The following is an 18772-nucleotide window of genomic DNA, read 5'->3' on the forward strand; positions in this document are numbered from 1 at the left end:
TATCTCCCAAATACTTGAAAGGTATTTCAGATTCTAAAGGAGGAAGAACAGGCATAGTGGTATAGTTTCTGATTCTGTTATGTCTGCTGTGTGCTGGGTGTGGGTACTTTCCCTCTCCAAAACCCACTCCCTGAAAATAACTACACAAATACATGCTTTACGATGAGCAGAGTGGAACTGTTTTGTCTTTATATCTCAGTATCTAGACAATAATCTGACCATCAGTAGTAGTAAAAGCTAATACATATTTACTGTGAATGAATGAATGAATGAATACTACAGGAATAAACCTTAGTCAAACTGAGGTCATTTCTTGCTGGGGCCGAATAGTATGGTACTCTTAGAAATTTGAATTTTGACTGATATAGTGCCTTAGCGCACAGAATTCTTTGAGGTATGACAAGTACATATACCTGGTGAGTAGGCAGTCAAATTGGCAATGTCTGTGGAAAAAGTGAGAAGGCTTGATAATGATAATCAACAATTATCTGATAGACTTAAAGGCACTATCTACCCTACCAAACAGTGTCTGTTGTAGCTTAATGCCTTCTTTGGGAATTAAAGGCCAACAACGTTGTCTCTCTGACAGGATGAGCTCAGCATAGGTGACTTTGCACTACTCAGCCATATAGTACTAAACGACTTCTCCTCTGTTTACTTATATCTATCCATCAATCACAGGCATTGTTATGGCAACCAAGGAAGTATATGTATCATTTGGAACTCCCTCTTTTATTATAATTATCTGTGTATGTATTCTCCCTCCAATATACTATGAGTTCCTTAATGACATGGACTTTATCTTAATGTTCACAGCATAGCAGGAGTGAAAATATTATAAAGTGGAAGAAAAAAAAAAACAGTTAGTATGGAGCAGTAGTGAGATGGAAGCTGGAAGAATACGATGGAACCAGATAAGTAAGTGTGTTCAAGGCTAAACAGAAATATCCTGACACCTTAGGTAGGTTAAAATTTTAGCAGCCTGCATTAGTTTGTATAATCTTCACTGATGTAACAAATCTATCACCAAATTTTAGTAGCCTAACTTAATTGTTCATTTTAACTCACTTAGTGGTCTAATGCTGGTGGTTATGTTCAATGGGACTGAGAAAACAGAAGGATCTTAGGAAACCTCCATCCTTTGATGCTATTCTTGGCGGGGGGCCTTAGAGTCCTCTTCCTCCAGCAAGACGGTGAGGGGAGAAAGATTAAGTGACAGAGAAAGTCCAAAGAATAACGCATCATATGTTTGAGTCATAAGTGGCATAATTTATTTCTCTTCATATTTCATTGGTGAGAACTAGGTCTATGTTCTATGTTCTTACACAAGATATTGACAAACTTTTTCCATAAAGAGCCAGATAGTAAATATTTTAGGCTTTGTGGATCCTACATTTCTGGTACAACTACTCAACTGTGGTTGCAATCTGAAAGCAACCATAGATAATATGTAAACGACTCGATGTGACTATGTTCCAGTAGAACTTTATTTTTAGATGCTGAAATTTAAATTTCATATAATTTTCAAGTTTCAAAAATATTACTCTTATTTTTCTAACCATTTAAAATTTTAAAAAAATCTTTATTCTCAGGCTTTGTAAAGACAAGTGGTAGGCTGAATTTAGCTTGTGCCTGCAGTTTGGTAATCTCTGAGGCAAGGTGACTAGAAAAGGTTGCCACTGTCTGAACTGCTGCCGTTAGTGAAAGTTCCACATTGCTTTGGTGGACAGCTAGATGTATATCCTTTAGGCCGCTCCTCTGGCTACTAAATATCCACGCACTTTCCCTTTCTTTCATACAGAATGTCTCCAGCCCCTTCTCAAAAGATACAGCAGGCATCTCATCCATCCAATCACTGTATCTAGCAAAGTGTCAGTGATTTCTGTGTGATGTCCAGTTCTCTCCATTCGGCTGTGGCTCTTTTAGGTCTGCAGAACCACAAACTAAAAGACAATTCTTCTACCATCCTTGATATAAACAGGTGGAGCAGGGGCAGGATAACTGCACAAAACGCCCATATAGAAATGGAGAAACATGATTGCATAGCAATAATTAAAAGTGGTTATTCATTACTATAGTATAATGCAGAGAGGCAAAGCATTATAATAGAGAATATAGTATAATGATATTATAATGAGAGTAGAGGCAAAGCATTATAATAGAGAATATAGTATAATGATATTATAATGAGAGTATATTGCTGTGCAACTCTGCATTATACTATAAAGCTTTTTTTTATTAGATTATCTTGAGGAGTAACTTTCTCATCCGTTGTACCTGGCCCCAAGTGAACCTGGCCTCCAGTCATATCTGAAGAGAGTGTTTGGGCAGTATATACTCCTTGGGGAATGCAGAGCTTTCACATACTGTAAAAATTTACACGTTAGTATAACTTTTGGGTCCCAAGTGTCATTTTATAGTTACAGGCTTTTTTTTTTGACTTAGGTTTGTGGAGTTTTTTTTTTTTTTTTTGGTTGAAATTATACTTAAATCAAAATTTAGGAAGCACTGATATATTTGTATCTAGTCTGATACATGTTAATAACAATACATGTTGTTCTTTCTTTGGCATAATTCTAAAGCTGGCTCTATTTCTTTTTCTTTTCTTCTTATACCTTTATCTCTCAACTTAATGACAGATGCCTGAGGTGATCTGAACAATATGCTTGGAGGAAATGGAGCAACCTTTGATTTGCAGTTGGTTCTTCTACTTCACTAACATATCTTAATGAGCCTGTGTTACTTCTAGTATTATAACTTCTTCATGTTTTTTCTTGCGGGAGGCTCTAGAAATAGCTTTCTTAACTTCAGAAGCTTCAATCATAACCTGTGTCCTTGAAGTCTTCCTCATCCTCAGTGGCAGCAAATGCATTTTATAAAGATAAGACAGAAGTCAAACACTTCAGTTGGCATTCCATTGATGAGGACTAGCTCTGTAGCCCTACCTAGATGCAAGAGGGATGGAGGAGACTGAGCACATTATCATTGCCTGGCAACTACTTCTATGGGAAAATTTTACATTATGGAGGGGGTATATAATATAAGCTCTTCTGTTGTAAACCTAGTAGAGAGTTTAACTTTTATTCTGAAGGCCATGATAAGCGTTTGAAAGACTGCCATCTGTTAATACCAAAAGCAGATATTGAAAATATAGATGCCTGAGAGGACTAGAGGATATGACTCTTATCAATGTCACCACAGTTTTAAATATATGCAATAGTCTAACAGAGCTGTCATTAATCTATTGTTTATAGTAATAAAATATGTAACCTCAAATAGCTACATCTGAAAATGATTCATTTCAAATTATATCATATAGGATTATATTTGTATAAGTAAAACCTAACTATATTCATTTTATTGCAAAACTGAAAATAGTTTCATTTCCCTGAATGTTTCATTTCTCAAGTATTAAAATAGATTTTAAAATATAAATATTGATAGCTTTCAATTGTCAAGAAAAGCATACAATGCACAAAGATTTAAAAAAGACAGGAATAGAACATTGGAAACTTTTACAGTGCAGGGAAGTGAAACCATATTTCAGTTAAAAACTTATGCAAAATTAAAAAGTCAAATGGGAATAGAAATAAATCCAATATATAATATAAAAAAGTCTATGAATTTTGTATTTTTTCTCTATTCTTAAGGGTCTTTGTATCTATTTCTTTTATTTATTTTAGTGTATTATTCTCACTTATTTTTTACTGGAATAAAAATAGATACTTTAAAAAATTAAGGTAGGGCTTTTGGAGTTCTTATGAAAAGTGTTATTCTTAGAAGATTATTCTTGTAAATTTATTGGGAATATTGTCAAATAAGCATATGTGAAGATGGCTGATTATAACAGTTAACAAAATTGAAATAACTTCTGTGTCCACACATTGAGCTAAGTGCATTGCTTATACACAGTTTCATTTTTTCCTTATGTCAACCCTATTATTACCAATATTATTGTCTCCACTTTATTGGTAAGGAAACTGAAGTACAGAGAGGTTAAATAATTTTCCTAAGGTTGTGTCAATAGTAAGCAACACAGCTGAACTTTGAAACTTGGTGTATCTGACTTTTAAATCCTCTCCATAGAAACACACAGCTTAACTCAAACCCACTTCCACAAAACCAGCAGGCAAGCTCTCTAGTTCCCATCTGTGTAACGTGGCAGAAGCAATCCTTCTGGAGTTGCAGCGTATTAACCATGTGTTGTGATTAAATCTGTGTAACAAGGAGAAACACCTTAAATTACTTTTGGGAATAGCCTTTAGTTTGTGAAAATACTATGTTCAAACACTTAATTATGAAAAGATTAATCCTGGGGCATGGTCCAAAAGTTAAAAAAAAAATATTATGAAAGTTAATTGTTCTTCATATGACAAAATAAAATAAAATAAATTGAGTTTCTAGAGAGCACGGGGTTAAGGGTTTCTGGAATAATGAGTTGAGGATAGATTACAGGGAGGGAACAGAAATTAGAAAAAGGAAGAAGGGCTGGGACTGAGTTCAAGAGCAGATCTTTAAGATTTGAGGTAAGAGTAGTTAAGGTATTTCTAAGATTGAGGATAGCATATGTATATATTTACATCTTTGTTTTGTTGTGCTGTTTTCTGAAATATCTGACCTCTTCGTGACCCTTCCCCAACCAAATTTTGTGTTAGTTGCTTTTCGGAAAAATTCAGGAAAAGGGACTCTGTTGACTTTTAGTTTGAGGAGAAGCAAATGATAAACAACAACAAGTACAATAACAATAACTAGAAATTATAACATACATGCTATGTATTTGGCCCTATTCTGAGGATTGTTAAAAATATATATCAAATCATGCAATACTCTGTGGTCAGTATTATTGTCAAGATCACCATTTATAGATGAAGAAACCATGAAGTCACATAGGAAATAAGTAATACAACCACTGTTCAATGTATGGTTCCAGAGTCATTGTTCTTCTTTACAGTTCTATATGATTGGCTCTAAGCTTTAGAATCAGACTGTTAATGATATCAAAATGTCACTTTACTTTAAAAATGTAAGCAGAGACCATACCAAAAACTATGCATTTAATCTTAATTTCCCTCATGAAATGGGAAGGACAGAATTTGCACATGGAATAAAAGCTGAAATCATTTGGGGAAATTATGATTTCACAAAACTGGTCACTTTATTGGTATTATTTCAAGAAGAGCCAAATACATGTATGTGTACAAACATTTAAAATGAATGTTTACTTAAAAGCAGGGTTTCTAGATAGTTACCACAAATGTATAAACACGTGTTATATGTTTTATGATTTACTCTCTATTGAAAAGCAAATAATGTCCAATTTAGTGATACTAATGACATTTTCAGATGATATGTGGGGGGGGATAAAAGTGGCAAATGATCTCTGGTGCTTTCTATCTTTCGTTTCTGAATCATTTCCTTCTATTAAAATACTTGTGCCTATTATCACAACACATTCATTCAGGAACAGTAATTATTTAAAAGAGGATGGCAGGGTAATATAACATAACATTTAGTCCAGAGTCGTTATCTTTATATGGAAAAATTTGAGAATGTGTAATAAAGGGCAAGATGGTGTTTGGATATAAGGTAGCTTTAAAGGTGTATGTAAATGGTATGTTTCTTGTAGTTACTTTTTTTTACAAAGTATTTTTAAAAATTATCTATATTGATGCATATTATTTTCACTGACTTATAAGTATTACTATTCCATCTTATTTATTACCTTTTTAAACATCCATTTCCCTGCTTTGCAAATTTCTACTATTTCTAATAAGGCTATTCAGAGAGTCATTAGATTACACATGAGTGCTTCTGCAGGGAAGAAACTAGAGGTAGAATAACCGATTTAGCTGTTCTTTATATCATACTACATTGAAACCTGTCTACTCTGCCTGAATGAGAAAAATCAATCTTTCATATTTTGGGCATAAGACATAAACAAATATGTGATAATAAAATTTTTGTACCTGATGTATATTCTACCTAATTATTAAGAACACAGGTGAAACAAATGTAGGTGACTATAAAATAGAGAAAATGCTATGAGGTGAAAATCCATAGGTGAAAATATTTGCCGTATACACAGATACAATTAGTATCAACTTTACTGTTGTAAAAAACCTTGGTAAAATGATTCAAGCAAACATAAAACCAAACAACAATCACCATCACCAAATAAACAAAAACCAAAATACCAAATTGGTGAATCAATTTCTCTGTCAATGCTATGTTAATAACTATTTCTAGATTTTCTTATATCAGCATAAAGCTGATTGTAAAGAAGAGGTGAGGAAAGAGATCAAACTCTTCTAGAAATTTAAATCTTTTGGTAAATTTTAAAAATGTGTCACTGAGCATCAAGCAAGAGATTTACAATTTGTGGTGATAGTCACCTTACTTCCTTCATGTATGTAAGACTTTTAACTTCTCAATAACAAAACCTCAGTGATATAATTAATATAAAATGGTAAAGTAAGACTACATTCCCTGTAATAAAATGCTGCATCACACGTAGTCTTCCAAGGACCATCTGTCCAGATAACCCTTGTTGTAATAAGTAAACAGAGCCACCAGACAAATTAGTGGCGAGCTTCAATTCTCATAGTGTCATTTGGGGGTTATTTAAATGTTATTAGACTTTTTCACTGTGTTTATATTTGCACTGATAGGCAAAGGTAATAGTGAATAAAACTACTGATGGCTTAGTATGATACAAATAGTGGCACCAACTGTACTAGATATAGTATTATCATTTTAATTAAAAAATTTAAGATGATTGTACTTGAAACAGTGGTAACATTAACTTTATTCAAATATAAGTTATGAATTATGCACATTTTTAATAATGTGTATGATGAAAAGGGGGTATGCATAAAGTATTTCTGCTGTACACTGGAGTAAGATGAAGGCCTCAAGGAGAAATATGAGTCATTTTTGATGTGTAAGACCAACTAGCTGCTAATTTTTGTGGAACACAGTTTTACATGAAAGAACAACTAAATTTTAAGCTATGATTATGCATTCTTGGGTACTGGGTAGACATTTTCTCAAAAAGAAAATGGGGCTGCCACTCCGAAGAAAACAGCTAACAGCATTTGTTGCCAATGTTAAAATTTGAACTTTCAAGCATATTTCAGAATTGTGGGCAAGTCATCTACCATGGTCAGAATGACAGCTATACAATACTTAAAATCTTTTCTGGTGAGATTGTAGGGGATATTAACAAATATTATTTTTAAATATTTTACAAAGATATATGTTGACATTTGGTAGAGCTGAATAACTCAAGAGACCAATATTTTGGCAACAAAAAATTGTGCATGAGTAAAAGATCCATTCAAAATGCAAGATAGAGCAATGAATGTTAATTTAATTGAATATAAAATGCCCATTGATTGGGCTTTACATTCTACTTTTCAACTCACCTTTAACAATTTATTAGTTATCAATTTTGGCATAATAGCAAAGAGGGGTACTCAATTATTTGAAAAGTCTATTAAAACTCTTTTATCTTTTCAAAATATATATGTGTTGGGAGGCCAAAATTTTTCCAACTACTTCAGCAAAATACTTATAGGACAGATTGAATGCAGAAGCACCTATGAGGATCTAGCTGTATTAAGGCAGGTATTAAATATGTTTGCTGATACATAATATAGTGCCACTCTTATCATTATTTTTACTTGTTTTGGTAAAGTAAAACTGTTTTGCATAAAACATGCTATGTTATATTATTCATGTTAATGCATAATGAATTTGTCATTTTATTTTATAAGAATTAATAAAGGAAATAAGGCAGAGTAGGAATCACAAGAAATCTATCTCCCTACCTAGACAACAATTGTACTGGCACTCCATCTCAAAAAAAAAAAATATATATATATAATTTTTTGAGATGGAGTCTCACTCTGTTGCCCAGGCTAGAGTGCAGTGGTGTGATCTTGGCTCACTGCACCCTCTGCCTCTTGGGTTCAAACAATTCTCCTGCTTCAGCCTCCCAAGTAGCTGGGACTACAGGTGTGTGCAACCACGCCAGGCTAATTTTTGTATTTTTAGTAGAGATGGGGTTTCACCATGTTGGCCAGACTGGTCTTGAACTCCTGACCTCATGATCCAACTGCCTGGGCCTCCCAAAGTGCTGGGATTACAGGCGTGAGTCACCATGCCTGGCCCAGAATATTTTTGATATTAAAACAGTAGCATGCACCCACGCCCCACTTCTTAGTCATGTGGCAGGCAGGTGTGTGCATGTTTCTGGTGCAGTCTGCACACAGCTTGTGAGGGCCATGTGGACAGAAAGGATCCTATTCTCCACATATTAGACATCTGTGCTTTGATCACTGATTACTGCTTCTGATGATATAGCTGATCAGTGAAACAGATAGTGGTCATTGTCACACTTCCCCCACATTGTTGTTACTCCCCACCACCTTGAACTCTTTTTCTCCTCACTGTTTGTCTCTTTTCACACTTTTGGAAGCTAACCACTAAAGATTAGAACATTCAAAAATAACTGCATATATGAGGAAATTTTAAAAATGGCCATCCATGCCCAGGAAAGGGTTTATAAAAGACTTGAGAAGTCTTTAAGAAACTCCATATAAAACAAACTCAGAGCTACATGGATACATATTAAAATCAGACTTTTGAAAACTAAAAATGAAGTGAAACTCTTAAAAGCAGCAAAAGAAAATTACTTTTCACATACGAGGATTCTCAATAAGATTAGATTTCTCATCAATAATTTTGTAGGCTAGAAAGTAAAAGTTTAAAATATTCAAAATGCTGAAAGAAAACAACTCTGTAAAGCAAGAATTCTACATTTGACAAAAGAGTCCTTCAGAAGTTAGGAAGAGCTGGGTGCAATGGTTCATGCCTGTAATTCCAGCACTTTGGGAGGCCGAGGCAGGTGTATCACCTTAGGTCAGAAGTTTGAGACTAGCTTGGCCAACATTGTGAAACACCATCTCTACTAAAAATACAAAAATTAGCCAGGTGTTGTGTGTGCCTGTAATCCCAACTACTCAAGATGCTGAGGCAGTGGAGTCACTTGAACCCAGGAGGCAGAGGTTGCAGTGAGCCAAGATAGTGCCACTGCACTCCAGCCTTGGTGACAGAGCAAGACTGTCTCAATTAAAAAAAAAAAAAAAAAAAAAGGTAGAAATTAAGACATTCCCAGATAAACAAAAGCTAAGAAAGTTTGTTACCACTGGACCTTTCTTGTTAGAAATGCTCAAGGGGAATCCTGCAGTGTGAAATGAAAGACCATAGACAGTAACTGTATGTCGAATGAAGAAATAAGACTAAAGTCATAGGCAAATTATCAAAGCTAAATGGCTTATAATGCACTTTTTGTTTTATAATAATTTCTAATAATTGTTTTCTAAATAAGGAGATTAATGCATTAAAATTATTCTAAAAGTTAATGTTTAACTTTGGTTTATAACTTTATATTTTGTTTTCTAAATAATTTAAAAGACTAACACATTTCAAAAATTACTAGTTTTGGGGGGCGACACAATGTATAAAGATGTAATTTTGTGCCATCAACAACCAAAAGGAGTGGGAACAGAGCAGTTAAAGAAGTAGAGTTTTGTTTGTTATAAACTCAACTTAGAGTATTAATGACGTTAGGCTGTTAATTGCATGGTAACCACAAAGAAAATAGCTATAGAATGTATGCAAAATAAAATTAGAAAAAAAATTTAAATACTTCACTATAAAAGATAAACTAAACATGAAAAAACAGTAATGTAAAAAATGAGAGACAAAAACTATAAAGAATAAGGAAAACAAATCACAAAATAGCAGAAGTAAATCCCTTCTTAGCAATTTTAATTATAAATGTTTGTACTCTTGAATCAAAAAACAGAAACCTGCAGAATGGATAAAAACACTTGATTCAACTATATGCTCTATACCAAAGATTTACTTTAGATCTAAAAACACAAATTTAAATAGATTAAAACTGAAAGGATGATAAAAAAAGATTATATGCAAATAGTAACCAAAAGAGAGTTGGGGTTGCTAGCTTAATATCAGACAAAATAGACTTTAAAATAAAAAAATGTTAACACCAAAGAAGGACATTATATGTTAATAAATGACTCAATACAGCAAGAAGATATATAAATGTAGGAGTTCAGTCAGGGTGGTGGGAAAAATTGTAAAATAGACACAAATCTTCTTGGAAGACTAGAAGGTTTTGCAAAAGCCTAAGGATAGTGTTATGACTGAAGGCAGCCTAATACTCTTACCTTGAGTTAATAGCTTAAAGTAGGTACAAAGGAATGTAAGGGAGTTTATCTAAACAGCTTGTTTACTCATGTGGTCCTAAGACCAACCTTTGATCATTCGTGGGCAGAACTGATCTCTCCGGGTGAGGGTGACCAGATTAATTATCCACAGTTGTGTTAACTCAAAGGCTTTGTCATTTAAATCTGTGCTCAATAAATGCCTGTAGAGACAGCTAGTCAGGGCACGCACGGCTGTCACAACTCTGTGATCGGCCTGGCCCCTGGCCTTCTCTTTCACTGAATATCAGTGTCTGAGTACATTATTCATACGTTGTGCAACCTGGGTCTGTGGGTCAGACCCCAGCATGTGGTGCCTCATGTGAGGAATGCTGCAATGGAATGGTGATTGTGACGGAACCCTCGAAAATGAAGGTGAAAAGGACTGCGCAGTCAGTGAGTCAGTAAGTCATTGGTGCCCGCTCGGGATTTCCAAGTTCCGGGGTAATGTTCAGGCCAGGGTTTCATCATGGGACAACAGTTATCAGCTCAACAGAAACAGTATATAAAAGTATTGAAAGAGCTGCTTAAAGCTAGTGGAGCCTCAGTTTCACAGGCTCTGTTAAGGGAACTAATGCAAACTATTGTATTCCATAACCCATGGTTCTCAGAAGGAGGTATGCTAGACATAGAGCTCTGGGAACAAGTGGGGAGAAATTGGAAACAACATCATGGGCAATGGGTCCCAGTATCATCTCTAACACTATGAGCTTTGGTGAGGTTGGCTCTGGTCCCATTATACACAGAAGAGCCTAAAAAGGGGAAGGAGGAAGAACTGTCACCTACCTTACCATCTCCTTGTCCCTCAGATGTGCTGTCACCAGGCCAAAATAACAAAGAGGAAATGGAGGTTTGCTTGAGTCCCCTCCTCTAATAAATTGGAAAAAAGACAAAGGAATGTGCTACAGTCATGGGACCCTGTCTTAGGCAAGCGGCATTAGAAGGGGAGTTCTGAGCCTGCCCAGTAATGCAAGATCAACAAGGCAATTGGGTATATAAACCCATTTCTTTTAATGTTTATAAAAATTTAAGAAAAGGCATTAGAGGCCAGAGCCATGTGGCCAAGCTGACAATGGGTGGAAGAAAAAGCTTGGTGGCGGGGAAGCTTGTGACACCCCAGGCTGGCAGGGGGCAGAAGCGACACAGTCAAAAAGCAGCGCCTAGGCAAGTGCAACACTGCTGCCTCCCTGGGATTCGCACTGCTGCCCTCCGGCTCCACGAGTGACCCATGGCAAAATTTCATGTGTTTCTTGTATATAAGAGACATCCCAGATTATAATTATCTTCTAAGATACAAGTAAAATTGAAGAATTTAAAAGACCTCTTTCTGATAATGGCCACTGTTGTTATTTCTCCCTTACTCCTAACGTGACTCTCTCCAAATCCAATTTAAGTAAAACAGTAACCACCAAAGGGAGAGAAATTAAAAAGAGCCCATGAATTAGTTGAGGAGCAATTAAAAGCCAGCCATACAGAACCATCACACAGCCCCCGGAATTCACCCATTTTTGTCATTCCCAAAAAATCTGGTAAATGAAGGTTTTGCATGATCTATATGCTATTAATGCTAATTTGCAACTTACAGGGCCCCTTCAACATGGCCTTCCCTCCACGCAATGATTCCTCAAGATTGACTTACAATTGTTATTGACTGCTTTTATACCATTCCACTAGCAGAACAGGACAGAGAAAGATTTGTGTTTACAATACCAGCTATCAATAATGAAAAGCCAGCTTGCTGATTTCATTAAAAACCGCTTCCTCAAGGGATGCTAAACAGTCCTACCATGTGTCAGTTTCATGTAAATCAAGCTTTGCTCCCTAGTAGAAAAGAATTTTCTGATTGCAAGGTTATTCATTTTATGGATGATATTTTACTAGCAGCCCCAACGGAGCCAATACTTTTAAAGCTAGTAACTCTGTCATAAGGAATACACATTTAAGAGATTTAATGATTGCACCTGAAAAAGTACAGATGTCTTCTTCTTGGAAATATCTTGGGTACATACTAACTCCCTGGTAAGACCTCAAAATGTACTAGCAACTTACATACCTCAAATGATTACTTAAATGATTATCAGAAATTACTAAGTGATATTAACTGGCTTCAGCCCACCTTGGACATACCTACTGATAAGTTTCAATACCTGTTTTCTATCTTAAAGGGCAACTGAGCCCTGGATTCTCCCAGGTATTTAACTCCTGCGGCAAAAAGGATAATCAAGGAAACAGAACAAGCCATTTCTCACAGGCAACTAGATTACATAGACCCAGGCTATTCAATTCAATTGTTTATTTTTCCCACTAAACACTCCCCTACAGGGTTAATAGGACAGATGGCCCCAGTACTATGCTTTCTAGAATGGGTTTTTTGCTCACATACTGGGACTAAAACACTCTTTCCCTATAATCAGTAAATTCGTAAATTCAGGTTGCAGACAATGCAATCAATTGCTAGGTTATGATCCTGATACCATCAGGATTTCTTTAAGTAGAAAGCAATTTGAAGCAGTATTGCCATTATCTATCAATTTGCAAATAGCCCTCTCTGATTATACAGGCCATATAGACCATGCCCTTCCTGTTGATAAACTCCTTCAGTTCTTATCTCGTACTTCTGTGATGTTACCTGCAAAAATAGTTCACTCCCCTGTACCTAACGCTTTAACACTATTTACTGATGGTTCTGGTAAACATGGAAAAATGGCCATTTGGTGGAGACTACATAATTTCCTCCTCGTTCTGGGTTTACTAGCACTCAAAAAGCTGAGGTTGGGACCTCAATATTGGCTTTGGAGGCATTTTCCACTCAACCCATCAATAATGTTAGTGACTCTGCTTACTCTGTTTATTTACTGCAGAACCTTGAGACAGCCATAATTAAGTCCACTCAAAAGCCCACCCTGTGTGCACTTTTTGACTTCAGCAATTGCTAAATCAACATACACATCTTATTTTTATTACACACATTCGAGCCCACAGCTTACTGCCTGGCCCATTGGCTTATGGCAATGATCAAGCAGACCTTCAGGTTATGACATCACTGCTTGACTAAGACACCCAATCACATCAGTTCTTCCACCAAAACTGGATAAACTTGACTAAGCAATTTCAACCTACCCAGAGACAAGCTAAACAAATTATTCTGCAATGCCCAGATTGCCAGCTCACAGGCATATCCCCTCTTTCAACAGGTGTTAACCCTAGAGGGTTCTAGTCTTCTAGGACTATGGCAGTTATGGCAAACAGATGTTACATATCTAAATTTGGAAAACTTAGATATGTACATGTGTCCATTGATAACACTCATCTCATTAGTGCACACGCTCTTCCTGGAGAGTCCACCCGATATGTCACTAAACATCTTCATTTAACTTTTGCATTTATGGGGCAACCCACAAAATTAAAACTGATAATGGTCCACTTATGCCAGCTCACAATTTCAACAATTTTGTCACACATGGAATACCCAACATTCCACAAGCATCTCATATAACCGCCAATGACAGGCCATAATAGAACGTGCCCACTCCACCCTTAAAAATATGCTCAAAAAAGGGGGAGTATGAGTAAGGACCCTGCAACACTACTAGCACAAGCCTTATTTACCCTTAATTTTTAAAATTTAGATAAATTTCAATCAGCTGTGGAAAAGCACTTTGCTAAAACCTCTCAAGACATAAACCCTGCAATTTTATGGAAAGATGTAAACAGTAATGAATGGTGTGGTACAAATTAACTGCTAACATGGGGAAGAGGATATGATTGTGTTCACACCCCCTCAGGTCCTCTTTGGATTCCAGCATGACACATGAAACTATACCATGACTAGACCCAACCTGGTACCAGAAATGAAGAAAAGGATCCTATAGGACCCGCAGCCCCAGACATTACCTGGGGGATGCTGAAAAAGACAACTCAAGAGGCTGAACAAATCCTGCTCCAGACACACACATCATTCACTCCAGATAATGTGTTCCTTGCTATGCTTTATTAACCTTTTTTAAGTTCTCTCACTCTGCCTGCATGTGGTACCTGCTACACTCAAACACCCACTTCCCAGCTTCTAACAGTGTGACTGCTTGGCTAAGAGAGATTATCACATACCCAGTGGGGTTCCTTAGTAACAGTACACATGGAACTAAATTCCATAGGGATTGGAAAAGAATGTTGCTAATTATACTCATGTTTGTCTTATGTTATTTACTAATTCTAGGATTCAAAGCCGGAATACGAGCAGTGTCCAGCATGCCTGACCTGTTGCTGCACACATCTGTACTCTTCAATCAACAAAGCCTGATGCAAAATAACAGAAAAGGGGGAAATATAAGAGTTCAGTCAGGGTGGTGGGAAAAATTGTAAAATAGACACAAACCTTCTTGGAAGGTTGGTAGGTTTTGCAAAAGCCTCAGGATAGGGTTATGGCTGAAGGCAGACTAATCCTCTTACCTTGAGTTAATAGCTTAAAGTACATACAAATGAGGGAGTTTATCTAAATGGCTTGTTTACTCATGTGGTCCTAAGACCAACCTTTGATCATCAAGGGTGCATGATTGCTGTCTACTCAGGGGTTCAGCAAAATTAATTACCCTCTAGTGGCATTTACTTGAGACCTTTGTCATTTAATCTGTACTAAATAAATGCAAACTTCACTAGCTTATTGAGGCCGATGCTGCAGACTCTGGCAGTAGAGCCCTTTAGCCACACTGACAAGCAAAATATCTGTGTCTGTGTACGTCTTTCATCTGTCACTGGGTCAGCGTCTGTAGGACAGACCCAGTGTATAAACACTTATGAAACTGATTACAGATTATCAAAATATATGAAGCTAAAAAGACAGAATTTAAGGGAGAAATAGTCAATTCTACAATAATAGTGGAGAATTCAATGGCCACTCTCAATAATTAATAGGGTCACCATGTAAAAGATAATTAAGGAAACAGAGGACTTAATACAATAAACCAACTAGAGTCTAACAGACATACACAGAACATACTATGCAACAACAATTGCATGCACATTCTTAAAAGCATGTGGGACATTTTCCAGGATAGACTATATGTTAGGCCACAAATTAAATCTCAATAGAGGAAGGACGTATGTCATATAAATTATCTTTTCTGATCACAATGGTTAAAGTTGAAAATCAATAACAGAACTAAAACCAGAAAATTTATAAATCTGTGGAAACTAAACACTCTTTTTAACAACCAAAGGATCAAGGAATAAATTATAATGGAAAGTAGAAAAATACTTAGAGACAAATAAAAATGAAAATACAACACACACCAAAATGTACGAGATGCAGTGAAAGCAGTGCTGAGGGGGAAATTCATAGCCATAAATGCTTACGTTAAAAAATAAGAAATCTCAAATTCAATAAGTTAAGTACAACTTAATAAGCTAAAAAAAGAAGAAAGAACAATCTAAACCCAAATTAGAGAGGACATTGATGAAAACAAAGTTGGTTGTTTGAAAAATTCAACAACATTGACAAATCTTTAGTTAGATGTATTAAGTAAAATAAAAAGAAGACTCAACTGAACTTAGTTGATGATATTGTAAATAAAATAGATTTTGTAATTACTTTTTCAGATTGCTCATGCCTAGTGTGTAGAAATGCTTGTGAACATACGGTGTTGAAGAAACTGGATATCCACATACAACAGAATGACCCAAATAGTTAGACCCTTACCTAACACCATATACAATAATTAACGAAAAATGGATTAAAAAGCTAAAATTTAAAGCTTTCAGTAGAAAACATAGGCGAAAAGGCTCACAACATAGAATTTGGCAGTTATTTCTTAGATATCGATGTGACACCAAATGCATGGGCAATAAAAGAAAAAACAGACATTACTAAAAAAAATTGTGCATCAAAAGATATTGTTAACAGTAAAAAGACAACTCAGAATGGAAGAAAAGATTTGCAAATCATATATAAGAGATTAATAATCAGATTATATAGATAACTCCTAAGACTAAACAAACAATCCAATTCAAAAATGGACAAAAAATCAAATAGAAATGTCTCAAGAGAAGGTATACAAATATCCAATATATATATGAAAATCTCAAGAGAAGATACACAAATATCCAATATACACATGAAAAGATGCTGAATAACATTAATAATTAGGGAAATGCGAAACAAAACTGCGAGGCTCAAATCATCCCACAGGGCTTCTAAAGGAAAAGAGTGTTCAAAAATCCAGATGGCTAGAGCTTCTCTGGGCTTCCATGAGGCACGACCTTACACTGATTAAGATGTGAGCTTTTATGCTGTCCTGTGATCAAATAACCTGCCTCACCATGATATCTCACATCTCCTTTTCCAATTTACCATAATACTCCCAAAATAACCCCTTTTATAAAGGGTCATTTTAATTGTCTGAGTTCCCTCTCAACAATATCAGGGAAGAAACAAAATTTTAACTACTTCTTACCAATGCATGAATGGCTAATATTTTCTTTGTGCTATCTCTTTAGTTCACCCAATTAAAAGCCGTGTTTGGAGATTTCGGTAGCCAGAAGCAGAGTCTGAAAGAAATGCATCTCCAATAATGGAAACTGAAGAACAAGACAATTTTTTAAGAGTGATAATTTGGAGAAAGGATGTATTTTAGCACTCCACACAATATAACACAGGCATGCTTGTCAACATGCTTCATTTTTAAACTATGATAAAGGATGTTTTCTGATTGTGACTGATTATTCATTGGATGGTATATTTTATATAGCACAAAACAGATACCCTTTAAAGTAATGGTCCATCTTAATTGGGATATAGCTTAAAAATTCAATCTGTAAGACAGTGAAGTAGAATGTAGGAATGTGAAGCAAAAACAAAAGGAATGAAATATACTTCAGCCTGGATTAGATTATTTCAGTTGGAAATGATACCTTTAGGTATGGTTATTTGAACAGATTATTTGAAAAATAACTACTGCTATTTTACCTGCAATTGTTAATGTGATAGTTTCTCACTGCCTTGGATGGAATGAAAGATCTCCAGTTATTTATTTCTATAACTTCTATGCAGCCAGTAAAATTCTTGACTGGTACAGGCATCTGAGAGAGAGAGGAATAGAGAGAATTTATATGATTTTCTTAAATATATATTATTCTTGCTTCAAACTGGTCAGGGTTGCAATCGGATTTGGAGGCTGATTTGATTTATTCAACATATTTATAGTACAGTAATTCAAATATTTCATAAATATCAATCCAAAAAGTAATAAGATTTTTCCATATCTTGGCTATTATGAATAATGCTGCAATGAACATGGGCAAAATTATAAAGAAATTATGTTTGTGTACACACAAACACAATGTTATTCAACCTCATAAAAGACGGAAATCCTGCCATTTGTTACAACCTGGATGAAACTGAAAGATATTATGCTAAGTGAAATAAGTTAGACACAAACAAATGTAATTATCTCACTTATAGGTAGACTCTAAAAAATGAACTCAAACACACAGAAATAGAGAATAAAACTGTGGTTATAAAGCCAAGATCGGAGGCTGTGGATGGGGAGAAAATGTGCAGATTTAGATCAAGAAATAAAAAGCATCAGATATTTAGATAAACAAATCTACAGACCTAATGTATAACATGAGGACTATAGTTAAAAATACTGCATTGAATTTGGGACTTTTGGTGAATGAATAGATTTTAGCTGCTCTTGCTACACACACATGAAAAATGGGTAACTGTATGATAATGGATGTTAATTTGCTTCACTAGAGTTATTATTTTTATTACCCATATGTATCTCATAACATCATGCGGCCCATACCTTAAATATATACAATCACATTTATTTTAAAAATTAGTAGGAAGGAATGTCACCTTATTTGTCAAGGTACTCATACCTATATATCTTAGTACTGTACAGATTACATAGTCACTAATACTTAAAGAAAAACATACATAATTACAGCAAAATTATCAATGAAAAAATACAAGAAAAGCTAATACACTCATCCTTCCCATCAAGGCACTACATTTTTCCATCTTTGGCCTGTTTCTTGCAATTTCTTCTCTCAGACATCAATTACTTTGCCCTATCTGCACATATAAAAACATTAAGAAAAATTACTCTTCTAGGGATCAAAGCTAACAAAGTAACCTATAAAGACTTGTGATATTTTTTACATGCCTTTTGTGTTCTGCATCCTGTCCTCCTTAGGAATAAGTTGGGGAAAAATGACAAAAAGATGTTAAGGGTCCAAGAACAAGAAGAGAAGTACATTGAAGAACATTCAATTTGGTGAACAAAAATAACCTAATCATTATGAGCATACAATATTATACTAGTAATTACATGTGTATCTAAAGGTATATTTATGAGAAAAAGAGAAAGTAAAAGTTAGTACAGCTCAGAATTTAATAGTTAGAAATGAGCATTCATTCAGGTTCTGTCCTCTGATAAGCTCTTAATATTACTGAAAATGTCAAGCTTAGGTGAACC

At 35.2% G+C, this 18772-nt stretch overlaps 1 protein-coding gene across 1 annotated transcript in view; it reads right to left on the reverse strand.

Moving 5' to 3' along the window:
• Positions 1-3708: 3708 nt before the first annotated feature.
• Positions 3709-18772, reverse strand: part of LOC103883754 (protein eyes shut homolog) — a 331946-nt gene continuing 316882 nt past the window's right edge. Inside the window, exons 9-10 of the mRNA XM_021936790.2 lie at positions 17254-17366; positions 3709-4215 (exon numbers count right to left, since the gene is read on the reverse strand). Coding sequence (XP_021792482.2) covers positions 4098-4215; positions 17254-17366 — 231 coding nt within the window. The 3' untranslated portion in view covers positions 3709-4097. The remainder of the gene's footprint in view (positions 4216-17253; positions 17367-18772) is intronic.

Source organism: Papio anubis, chromosome 6, assembly GCF_008728515.1.
Source record: "Papio anubis isolate 15944 chromosome 6, Panubis1.0, whole genome shotgun sequence".
Classification (NCBI taxonomy): Eukaryota; Metazoa; Chordata; class Mammalia; order Primates; family Cercopithecidae; genus Papio; species Papio anubis.